The sequence below is a fragment of the Heliangelus exortis genome, chromosome 9 (assembly GCF_036169615.1).
Source record: "Heliangelus exortis chromosome 9, bHelExo1.hap1, whole genome shotgun sequence".
In the NCBI taxonomy this organism is placed as follows: domain Eukaryota; kingdom Metazoa; phylum Chordata; class Aves; order Apodiformes; family Trochilidae; genus Heliangelus; species Heliangelus exortis.
The window spans coordinates 22,413,407-22,425,431 of NC_092430.1; the positions used below are offsets into that span (position 1 = coordinate 22,413,407).

Here is a 12,025-nt window from a genome sequence, read left to right on the forward strand (position 1 = left end):
CTTACAAGGAAACAAGAACACCCAGCTATATAACAGGTATAAAATCCCCAATCTAGTGTTTCAGGATATTCCTAAAGCTCAAAATACAGAAGAAGCTGCTCTCAACAAACATCTGAGTAATGAAATAGGGGGCTCTGGGGGGGTGTATTTTGGTTTTGTTTGTTTTTTTCCTTTACATCAGAAGGCTACAAGTACCTTTCTCACAGTAGACACCTTGATAGCCCAAAGGACAAGTGCACTGTCCTGTCACTGCATCACAGCTTGCTCCATTTTTACAGGCACATGCATGAAGACAGCTTAGCCCATAAAATCCAAGGGGACACCCTGCAAAATGAAAGTATCAGTTGAGGAAGGTTCATGAAGCAAAACCATACATCCCTTTAAAATCCCCTGTATTCTCAGCTACGTTCCCTGGAAGCCAACAAAAAAATTCTATTTAACTCCAGTTCTGTGTGCTTTTTAAACCTGTACCACCCCAGCAAAGGAGCTGCTCAGCTCTGGAAGCACCTGGTTGATCTGGGACACCCTAAAAATTTTACCTGAATCAGCGAGGTGTTTATGTGACTACCCTGAAGCCCCACATCCTGTTCCTGTTGGAAACCTGGGCACAGGGGGTGTCTCCACTTACTGTGCTGACAGGAGTGGCCGTAGTAGCCCTCGGGGCACCGGCAGCAGCCCGTGAACCTGTCGCAGGTGCCGTTGTGCTGGCAGGAGCAGTCCAAGCTGCAGCCAGACCCATACTTTCCTGGGAGACATTCTGCTGGCAGGATATGGAGAGAAAAGGAGACCAACAAAACAAAACAAAACAAAAAAATCACTGACCTCCCCCAGAAAAGCACATATGTGATCGCTTGCACTGCTTAATTATGATGCCCACACGGTAACTTGCAGAGTTGACAAGATCTGTTATGAACACACAGGATCTTTGCAAAACTATGATGTACTTAAATCCTTTCTTGAGAAATCCATTATATAGATGTCCAAATAGCAATTTTCTTGTACTTTCTACTGTCTACCTTTTTTGTCTCCTCATATAGTCAGTGTTGAACAAATATCGTATGTTGTAAAGCCACATAGTAAATGTATCTTGTAGATAGTAAAATAGTATCTTTTTTTTTTCCCTATATCTTCAGTAATATATTTTTTTAGGCACTTTGAAAGTGTGAAAGAAAACACACAGCTTTTCCTCCTCTGTGTTATCATTGGAGTTCACACTATTCCAATTCCTAATAAAACCAGGAGGATCTCTTTCCCACATAGCAACAGACTTTCCATGTATAATGAGGTATCTGCTTTTACAGACCTAAACAGGTCTCAATTTGCTGAAAGCCAAGTCATGCAAAAGAGACTGTGCCAACATAATTAACCTCAGCCTAATTTCTGTCTAAATTAACTTCCCACTGCTGTGATAATTTGAACCTGGGCAGACCAACTTAAATCAATCAGAATCAAAACTCTGCAACCATCACACAAATTCTTTCAAGAACGTAATCACTACCAAAAGGATGCCTTTGACTTCTAGTCACAACACCTGTGAACACTGCACAGCCCTGCTTGAACATACATGTCCACTATCACTAAAGAAGAAAATCACCTTTCTCACATGATCTCCCCATCCAGCCGAGCCCACAGGTGCAGTTGCCATCCACGTGGTCACAGATGCCACCATTCTGACAGGTACATGTCTGGTGGCAGCTCGGGCCATATCGTCCCTGGGGACACACTACAGAGAATTAACAAAGTTTGAAAAAAATAAATAAACTAGCATTCAAAAACATAATGAAGGTGACAGGGAATAAGTACAAACAGATGCTCCCCACAAAGTATTCCGAGTGCCTGGTGTCTCTCAAGGGCTGTGGCACACTCTACTCCATGCTTACTATCAGTTTCATCCAAACACTGTCTTGCTGTATCCCCTCACTTGGCTTCTCTCCACATTGGTTCCTTTTGTTCTGCTCCCTCTGTCACATCTCCTCTTTAGCAAATCCCCTCCCTTCACTTTGTCAGCTCAAGCAATTTACTTTTAAATTAAGCCCCATCCATCCACAGCAACCTCACATACTGCTGATGGTGTGAGGTAAAACCTACCCTTTTCCCCATCTTTATGCTCTGAAACAGTCTCTGAAAGTGGTCACTTAAGCTTTGGGGTGAAAACAGTTCAATGGTACCAAACATGGGGGAGCAAAGCAGAGAGAGAGGGGTGTGAGATACAGGCAGGGTGATGGAGCAGAGAGGGACAGGGGCTGAGTACAGCACCCTGCAGTGTTATCAGGCAAAGGCAGTGGGAAACACAGCCATAAACAATGTTTGGCTCAGAGTTTATTTGCTGGTTGTTCTAAGAAGGTGCCCAACTGACGAGCTGACCTCAGGTCCTGCTTGGTTACCTTGCTGACAGCTGGGTCCCATTTGGCCAGGAGGACAGGTACACTTGCCAGTCTGTGGGTCACACCGACCTTTACCGCATGCACAGAACAGGGCGCAGTCCTTCCCGTATCGGTCTTCAGGGCAAGCTGAAAGAAAAAGAAAAAAACCAACTTTTTTGTTAAACACCCCAGGTGTCCAATGCTGATTTTCATTTTTAACAGAAGCAAGATCCTACAGGTAGAGTTGGCTTTTGGTTTTATTCCACCTAGTGTGCTTCAAAGCAACAACAATGAAACCAAAACTCATCCAAAGACATGACCATTCCTACCTCTGAAATTTATTTGAGGTTATCTATTTTTTTTTTTGCACAGAACATTTAGTAAGTTTCCTACCAAAAAGGTGAGCTGCTGCTCGTCTTTCCAGCTAATGACATCTTTCCTTCCTTAACACTGATGCTGTCCTATGCTGAAGAGCAAAGCTATGTACTACCAAACATTAAAGCATTGCCTTCCTGTGAACAAGCTGCAGAGAACTTCAGGGAGATCATAGCTGTGGAAAAAGCACAGAAATTCAGACACAATTTTGCTCTGAAAGAGAGAAGTAAAAGTAGGGTTGCCATGGAATCTTCACCAGTTTTGCCATGACTAAACTTGATCTTTTTTTCCTTTATTGAAACTAATAGCACCATAGTGTGAAGCAAAATATTGAAACAGTTTTTCAACCTAGGAAGTTTGGACAGGAAGAAGGAACTTGAGCAATTTATGCTGAGCTGGCTCTAGAAACAAATTTGGGAACGTGGGTTGTAATCCTGGGATGAATGTCTTTGCTTCTACGCATGCAGAAGAGAGGGAAAATATTTTGCAAGAGGTTTTTTTACAAAGCTGGAATCCTGATTTACAATTCAAGGAGGAGGTAGCTGGGATGTGTCTGTTTTTCTACTGACAATCTCTTATGCAGATTTTTCTCTCTGCTGTTTTTTTGAAAGAAGCAGAACATGAATGCTGGCTTACTTTGACTGCAGTCAGCTCCAGTGAAACCGGGCGCGCAATCACACGATCCAGAGGTGGGGTTGCAGTGGCCTCCATTCATGCACTGACAGGGGTTTTGGCAGTTTGAACCATAAGTCCCTTTTGGACACCCTGCATTAAAAGAACAGAAGAGCAATTAGGCTACTGGGCCCGTTGAATTTCATGTCAAAAGCACTTTGTTGCTTTCTACCAAAATTAATTTTCATTTTCTAGCTCTGTTCACATCTAGAGGGCAAGCAAGTGGCTGCCTCAGGCAATGCACTCCCTGGGGAAGTGTCAAACCCTTGGAGAGCTGGACTGGCTGCTCCTGGCTCTGTCCACTCTTCCCATTGCTCAGAAGTGGCAGTAGCAAGAAAAGCAAGTCCACTTCTGAGGTTTTCCTTTTGGATTTCTGTTCCATATCAACCAGCTCCTCTTTTCCCTCCTATGGCAGAGACGAGGCCCTGGTCACTCTTGCTTTGAAGCAACCAGACTGGTTTGCCCAAGAGGGCAAGAAGCTGTGAGACATCACTGCCCCTTTTAGAAGACATTTAAGGTGACCAATTATGGACAGGTCTCATCTTTTAAAAATGTTTAGGTTGGAGAAAACTTGTTTCTTTCACTCCAAAGTGGAGCTGGCATAGCTCAATACACATTCATGGCACATCTAGTGAGCTGGGGATGGAAGGCTATGAAAATGTGCACATGACAGTAACACAAAATTTGAGCAGACACCTTCCTGGAGGATTGAACAGGAATGAGATGGTTTAAAAGCAAAGCCACAGATTCTCTGATGAAAAAAACCCCAAAGTAACTGTACTTTGTAATAAGCAGAGGAAATATTAGACATGGATGGATGGCTGTGCCAGCGTTACATAGCAACGAGCTGTCCATCAAGAGGTTTTCCAGGTGGTAGCAAGTATTTCTGGTTTCTTTCTGAACAACTAATGCTGAAGGAAGACTGAATACAAGATCAGGAAAATATGAATACATCTGCCACCCTTAGCTCATGTCTTCAAGATGTTCTTTAGCGATGGAGGCTGGAACTGAGGAAAAGTTCCTCAGGTGCAAGCCTCTGTCTGACAAGGTTGCCTCCAGTAACCCCACCACCAAACCTGGGAGATGCAGGTTATTCTCCTGCTTTTCCAGTGTACTGGAAGTGGGGGAAAGTGTGCTTTTGGAAGCAACATTATCATCCCTGAACAATTACACTGGTGCTATTACCTCTACATCTAATTTCTTTGCTCCTTCCTCCTCTTCCCCTGGCAAAAGCAAAGCCTGTGGTTCAATTTATATTTGCAGGTCTCCAAGCAGCAGATACTCTCTCTGTTCTGAAGGCAGAGCACGGGCTGAGTGGCTGAAGAAATCTCTGGATTTATTGCACTATTCAAAAGGGAGTGAGAGCCTACGGTGGAGCTTTAAAAGGATGCCTTTTAAAATAAGACTGAAAATTGGCTACTGCTCAAGTCAGGGTAGCAGATCATCAGGGCTAAACAGACACACATTTTTATGACATGCAGAGACTCTTCCCAGCCCTTCTCAATCATGGCTTCTTCTCAATAAATACTTCCTCATCAGTGCTTCCATCTGTCAGCACAGAAAATCCATTTCATGTGTGAACCCTGGCATCAAGGAGATGCAACATCTATTAGAAATATCTGCTTCATGAAGTTAAGGACACACCTAGATTCAAAGACCCAGTGAGTTCTCTCTTTTCCTCCTTCTTCTTTTGGTCATCATTTGAGTTGTCTTTTTTTTATAATTCTGGTTCTCATACTCCCAAACATGATGCTTCTCCCTTCCAAAGCTTTCAGAGCTTGACTTAAGACTGGTAAGAGCTGCTCCATTACTGAAAGGGATGCAGCAATTCACCCCTTACCAATTTATTTACCCTTGCAGCACTTTTTTATTTGAGTTCAACAGGGAGTAGCACAAGCAGGACAAACACATCAGCTGCAGTGTTCACGGGACTATTTACAAGGCCATCTCATCTGTTACTACTTTGAAGGAGAACCTAGGGCAATTTACACAGTGTCCTGCCACTGAAGTAGGCTCTGCCTTTATGAAGAGGGTGAGCCTCTACCCACCAGTTATCTCATAAAAACATTTTCTAATTTTCCAGTTTCTTTTGCATCTGACTTGGGTTTTTCTGAGAACGGCAGGAGCTGCAGCCAGATTTCTAACTCATTTCCTGAGCTTTTTCCTTCTGCTTAGGGTGGGTTTGCCATGATCAAGAGCTCCTAGACCTTTTCATACTAACTGCAGCTTTTCTTACCAATGTTATTAATTATATTGTCAAAAAGTCAGGTCTGAAACATCCTGTTACCTACAGCTTGAAGGTTGAGGTTTTTCTGGCTCAGGATTCACCCAGCCCAGTAAATGTCACGGAGACACAGCATGATTTTTTTTATCCATTACAACACTACTCTTTGCTCTTTATTCATAATTCCACTTGAGTAGATCTGCCCATCCACCGAGTCATGGCCAATTGATGGGAACCTCATTGCTGGTTTCTCTGCTTCCTCTGGATCCTGCCAAGAGACTGTTTCAGCTGTTCACTCCAAAATTTGAGAACATGAAAGCCTCGTTGCTCTTGGCTCCTGGAAATTTGACTTCCCAGCCAACTACACCTTTTATAGATACTTTCTTGAACCTTTTTTCACAGTACTATAAACATAATATTCGTTGCCAGAAACCATTTCCAGCAGCATCCAACCACATGTTGACTGGACCAAAGCCCATTTCACGTCTTCAGGAGCAGCTCCCTATGCTGTTTTTAATATTCTATCAAAAGCTTCTTCATTCTGGAGCAGCCCCAGTTCTCTCTGTTGTGAGGACAGCAAGAACAAGGAGCGTTTTGACTAAAGGCATGCTAGCTACCCTGGGTTATCAGTATCAGACAATGGTTACCCACTGTTTCATTATCTCTCCAGCAAACATTTAACACAATTATATTTATGAATTGATAACTCATGGTGTATTTTGGAATTGAAGAGAAAACAGGACTGTGAAGCATGTTTTATGCTCTACAGGTTTAATCCTACCTGCACAGAAATCTTTGGTGAAGTCCCCTCTGAAGGCAATGGAGCACGGAATTAATTTCGTTATTTTTTTTTTCTATATCAGAACTTCAGCATAATTATTAATGTTTTATATTTCAAAAATCTGAAATAAAATCTTCAGACTCTAAGAAAGCTTCAGGACATTTACTATAATCTATAGAGATTTAGTACTGCATGCTCAGGTATGACTACTGAAAGATTACCACATAAAAGTAGTGGGCTAACCATGATTAAGTCTTTTAAAATGATACTGTTAAATAGTTGATCTCCACTATGCTCTACTATAATATTTATTATAAGCTGATGTATAATGGATCCAGATGGCTCTAGCCTAGATGTTGAAGGCTGGATTTCAATCTCACTTACATTGAGAACTGATGTATAAAGCAGGATAGAATCAATCCTTACATTTGCATTTATATTTTAAAGAATAACTTGTGATGACATGGGAGTAATACAAATGCCTGTCTCTAAAATGAGCTTCATTCTTACTTCTACTAGAGGAATAAAGTACAAGTTTAACCCTTACCAGAGCAGCATATATTGCAGCTCATTTCTGTGTCCAAAAGAAGCAAACAAACCAAACAGAGCCATGCTGGATCCCTGGGAAAGGAAGATCAGCATTTGCCAAAAAGAGAAAGACTGAGCTTGCAAGACTGAAAGTCTTTTTTTTTTTTTTCTTTTTATGAGAGTATTACAAGCTATGGAGTAAAAACAAAATTAAAGCTGTAAATAAAATGCTAATTAGCTGTCTTAGGTTTTGGATATGTTTGGATAAGGTATATGTTTCTTATCAGTTGCCACATTCCACCAGGAACAGCTTAACAGATGTCCTAAAATACCAGCAAGAGGCATGTGGAGCTGGGAATATTTTTTATGATGGAGCATTCAGCCAACTGGTATTTTGTCCTCTACACTAGTCACTATTTTTCAACCAGGAGTAACAAGTTGTTTAATTTGATTGTTCCTCAGCAGTCCCTACAACTCCAGTGACTTTATCAATCACTCAGATTTACTGCCAATTGCAGCTTGTTGTTTTCTAATAACCATTTGTCCTTCCTTGAGCATGCAGGGATTTCGGGAAGTATTTGTGCCTGGCTATTTGGAACTGAAAGAGCTACACAGGTGCAGGTGAAGATGAGGGGGTGTAAATGCAGAGCATGATATTGATATTCTTCTGCATGGCATGAAATTGGAAAGAATTTTAATTGTAAATTAGCCAGGTGGGGGTTTTGGGTTTTTGGGTTTTTTTTTTACAGTTTTTTAATAACAAATCCCTTGCAATAATCCCGCATTATCATAAATTAACCCAATCTACAGTTCCTTTATCTCAGTCAGTGCTTGTCAGAGGGGAACTCAAAGCACCAGCACACACTTTTGCATCACTCAGCCCTTGCTGAGAAAAGGGGCAGCCCACAAAGATACTCACGGAGGTGGCAGAGGGTCCCGTGGTAGCCCGGGCGGCACACGCACTCGCCGGTCACCGGGTGACATTCCTCATTCTCAGCAGAGCACTGACAGACTTGGTTACAGTTCTTACCATACGTGCCCGGTGGACAAGCTTGGGGAAGAGGAAATGGAAACCAATGAATTAAATTTGTCTTGGTAAATATAGCACTGCAACAAAGAGCGAGCTCAAATTTATTAAATAAAATCCCTGCCTACAGAATGACGCTCTCCTCCGGGACTTTGGATTTATTACATTTACTTGGGGGTTACTTCAGTGCTTGATTTTGTTTCGTTCAGTCAATTTGTGCCCAACTGTCAAGGGCCAGATAGAATTTTCTCGTCACGAGAGGAAATCATAGGGAAACGTCAGCTAAAATTGACTAAAATAACAGTGTAATTCACAGGGGACCAGGCGGGTGGATAAAGACATCCTACCTTTTCCAGGGAGCTTAAACTTGCAAAGCTGCTGTAGCACCAACACCTTCACAGGTTTCATTTTGCCTGTTGACAGCCACATTGCCTACAGGTTTTGGACTTTCCACATCGAATTCTTATGTCTTTCTTCCACTAAGCTGCCCTGGTTGTGGGTAAGGATTGAGAGCCCTTTGGTGGAGGATAGGGGGCACCAATGTAAATTCCTTTAATTCTTTTTCTTGGCTTTTCTTAAATTTTTATTTCTAAAGCAGTGCTCAGGCAAAATGTTGTAAGGAAGAACAAAGTCAGAACTATGCAGCTGGGGTCACAGAATGAGTCTGCTTTCAAAGACAGCTCCAGACAGCCAAATTCAACATTGAATGAAAGCCAGATAATGACATTACCATGAGTCCTGATGAAGAAATAGATGGTCTCTCGTGGGGACAAAGCCAAGAGAAAGCAGAGCTGCTGCTTTACCTACGGCACAGTGTTGGCTGTAGGCATGACCCAGGCTCACCTGGCATCCTCAGTCTGTTTTCATCCAGTTTAGCCTCCCTTGCCAGCCTGAGAGCTTCAAATCTGAGAGGACAAACCTTGCCAGCCCAAATTATACCAGACACAGAGATCAAAACACGGTGATGAACACACAATCCCTGTTCATCTGCAGTGTTGTAAGGTTGTTGCCACCTCCCCCTTCAGGCAGCGATTATATCATCAAGTTATAGTTCAGTAATTAATGTCTTGATTAATTTGCAAGGAAAGCAACTGCATTCTTAAAACAAACCTACTTTTCTCACAGCCATGGCCAGTGAATCCTGGAGGACAGCTGCACTCTCCTGTCAGGTGATGGCAGGGGGTACCCGTGGGACAGCGGCACCGCTGGGCACAGCCCACGCCGTAGCGGCCGGGCAAGCAAGCTGCAAGGGGACAACCAGTCCTTGTTAGGGCATGGGGATGGGGACAGTTGGTGCAAAGCCACCCCCCCTCTCCTGTGGATCATCCATCCCATGAGGATCCCCAGTCTGACCCCACAGAGCAGCGTGGGAGTGGAAGGATCCTGTCGTCAGCTCTAGAGCCGAAAGTGAACCAGCCTGGACTTCCCCTGGAAGACCCATCAGACACTCACGTTTGTCACACTGCCTCCCTCTCCATCCCTTCTCACAGTGACATGCTCCAGTCTGATGGTGGCAGGACAAGCTGTGCACGCAGTCACATTGCTCCTCACACTGCTTGCCAAAAAATCCTGGGGGGCAGACTGCAAGGAGAAGCAGAGAGGGGGGTGCAGTCCTTTTTGTAACATGGAAAGCATCTGTCACTGGCTAATCATTGAATGGTTTGGGTTGGAAGGAAACATAAAGATCATCTAGGTCCGACCCCCCTGTCATGGGCAGGGTCACCACCCACTAACACCAGGTTGCTCCAAGCCCCATCCAACCTGGCTTTGAATGCTTCCAAGAACAGGGAAGCCACAGCTTCTCTGGACAACCTCTTCTAGTGTCTCACAAACCTCACAGAAAAGAATTTCTTCCTAATATCTCACCTAAAACTACCTTCTTTCAAATGAGCTAATATTGTTCTTGTATGGGCAGTGGTGGATATTTAGAAGACTGCATGTCCAGAAAACATCACTATAATATATTAAAAAAACATTAAAATCATTTAGTGTTGGCTATTAATGTCTGAACATGGAAGTCTGAAAAGGCTTAGTCAGTCTAGAGTAGATATCCAAATAGTGCCTATGGAGATGGTGATGCTATTCACTTTTACACAATTATGCCTAGACAGAGGGACTGCTGTTTCAACAGTGAAAATACCCTGTGTCCATGTTTGTACCTCCCAGGTCTCTGCAATGTGATCAAAGAGAAAATGAGGCCTGAAGAAAAGGAAGGTGGGCACTGCTTTTCAGGTCACACTGGTGGCTGAGGCTTTGTGAGTCCTCAGCACCCTAGCAGACATTAGAAAATTGCCACTGGGTTGCATGTCAGGGGCTGAAGATGCATCTCAAGTCACCTGCTTATGCAATTTCTATGTCAGGGATTTACATGAATCTAAACATGCCAGACAGCTGTGTCATATCTGAGCAATCTGAACCACATGTGAGGTAGGTCCAATTTGAGCCATCACAGCTCAATTTGCTGAACTCCTCTAATGACTTCCCGAGATGCAGCAGCATGGGGCTGATCTGGCAAACTCTCCTTATCATTTAGTCCCTTTTAAATGTTCCTCCTTGTACCCGTAAGGTAGAGAAACACCTTCATTTTCTTAGCAGGCAGGGAAAAGAAGTAGGAGGAGATAAAATGATTTGGACAAGGGCAAGTATTTGGGGTTGGGGAGACACCTGCCTGAGGGGCTCCCAAGATACATGGCGAGTGCTCACGTTGGCTTATTTCTTATTGGAATATGGAACACTGGAAAATTAAGAAAAGAAATAGAAATGGATTTCATGTTGTGGAGGCAGAAATGTCTGACTGCAGAAGAGACTTAAAATAGAAGTATCTGCAGAAGAAACTGCCCTTACCAACATCACAGTGGTCCCCAGTCCAGCCAGCGTGGCAGATGCATTTCCCTGAGGGCTGGTCACAAACCCCATGGTGGCAGCTGCAGTTCTGCTGACAGCCCTCTCCATAGCTCCCATCCCCACACTCTGAAACAAGATGGGGGAGACTGATGGGAATCCAGGCTGAAGGGGCTCCAGGAAGAACACACTTACACATCTCAAATATGGGGAGCCACCTAAGCTGGTCCTAAAAAACTTCAGTGAAGGAGATTTTGAAGCCTCCTTTGACAAAATTAGCTAGAAATAGATCATTTGCTCTTTGGAGGTTTTTTAATTATTTTTTTTCTCTTCAAATTGAGCTTGTCAACAATTTTCCCTAATCCCTTATCCCTCTCCTTTCTCCAGCAAGTTTCTAGCACCCTGGCACATTCAAGTGCCAAAACTGCATCTCCCCTCAGCCTTCTCACTTCTGACTAAACATCCCCAACTTTTTCATGCTCTCCACACCCAGTGTCCTCCACCCCTCTGCACCTCCTCTCTCTTTTTTTTGTCTCAACCCAGACCTCACCAGGACTGAATTTCCTTGCAGGGAGACTGAAACAAAGTGCTGGAAGATGTGATGAGACTTACCCAGCTCACATGCTATCCCTGTCCGACCCTGGGGACACCGGCACTCGCCTGTCACCTGGTCACAGGTTGCCTGGCTGTGACAGACACATTTCTGTGCACAGTTTGCACCAAACCAACCAGGAGGACAGGCTGCAAAGAGAAGGTAGGACAAAAGTGTTCTGGTAAGAATATGCAGGAGAAAGACACAGGTTAAACACAATCTTTCCTAGCTACTCCCCTTCCACCCAAGTGATAGTGAGAGGTACAACTGAGTAAAAATGAAGCCATGATTGATAAGGAATTACACAGACCAGTGTAAAACTTGCCCAGGAACAAATTAAGTGATGAAATGAAAGCTCTGATACACAAAATGACCTTGAAATTTTCTGCTTGCACTGACAGAAAATACCACTTGGTTCCTACCAGCTTTCTCAACACCAAGGAGTGGAGTTACTGATTTCCCTCTTTTCAGAATTTTTTTATACAGTGCTACTAAAATCCCACCTCCTTTCCTAGTTGATCTGCTACCACAGCTGGCTGAATACACTTCACAGTTGACCTAAGCAAATTTAGTAATTCCCATCACAACCAGATCCTAAGGATCCTGTGGCTTTCCTGCCCTC

At 43.5% G+C, this 12,025-nt stretch overlaps 1 protein-coding gene across 4 annotated transcripts in view; it reads right to left on the reverse strand.

The window, feature by feature from the left end:
• The window catches only part of LOC139800035 (multiple epidermal growth factor-like domains protein 6), a 188,025-nt gene that overhangs the window by 6,794 nt on the left and 169,206 nt on the right, over positions 1-12,025 (reverse strand). The window contains exons 25-34 of one of the 4 annotated variants that reach the window (XM_071752718.1): positions 11,424-11,552; positions 10,815-10,940; positions 9,423-9,551; positions 9,085-9,213; positions 7,863-7,994; positions 3,375-3,503; positions 2,385-2,510; positions 1,595-1,723; positions 629-757; positions 196-324 (exon numbers count right to left, since the gene is read on the reverse strand). In XM_071752718.1, the coding sequence (XP_071608819.1) occupies positions 196-324; positions 629-757; positions 1,595-1,723; positions 2,385-2,510; positions 3,375-3,503; positions 7,863-7,994; positions 9,085-9,213; positions 9,423-9,551; positions 10,815-10,940; positions 11,424-11,552 (1,287 nt within the window). Of the gene's footprint in view, positions 1-195; positions 325-628; positions 761-1,594; positions 1,724-2,384; positions 2,511-3,374; positions 3,504-7,862; positions 7,995-9,084; positions 9,214-9,422; positions 9,552-10,814; positions 10,941-11,423; positions 11,553-12,025 lie in introns of those variants that run through there. The other 3 variants (XM_071752717.1, XR_011727553.1, XR_011727554.1) reach the window with 3 other exon arrangements.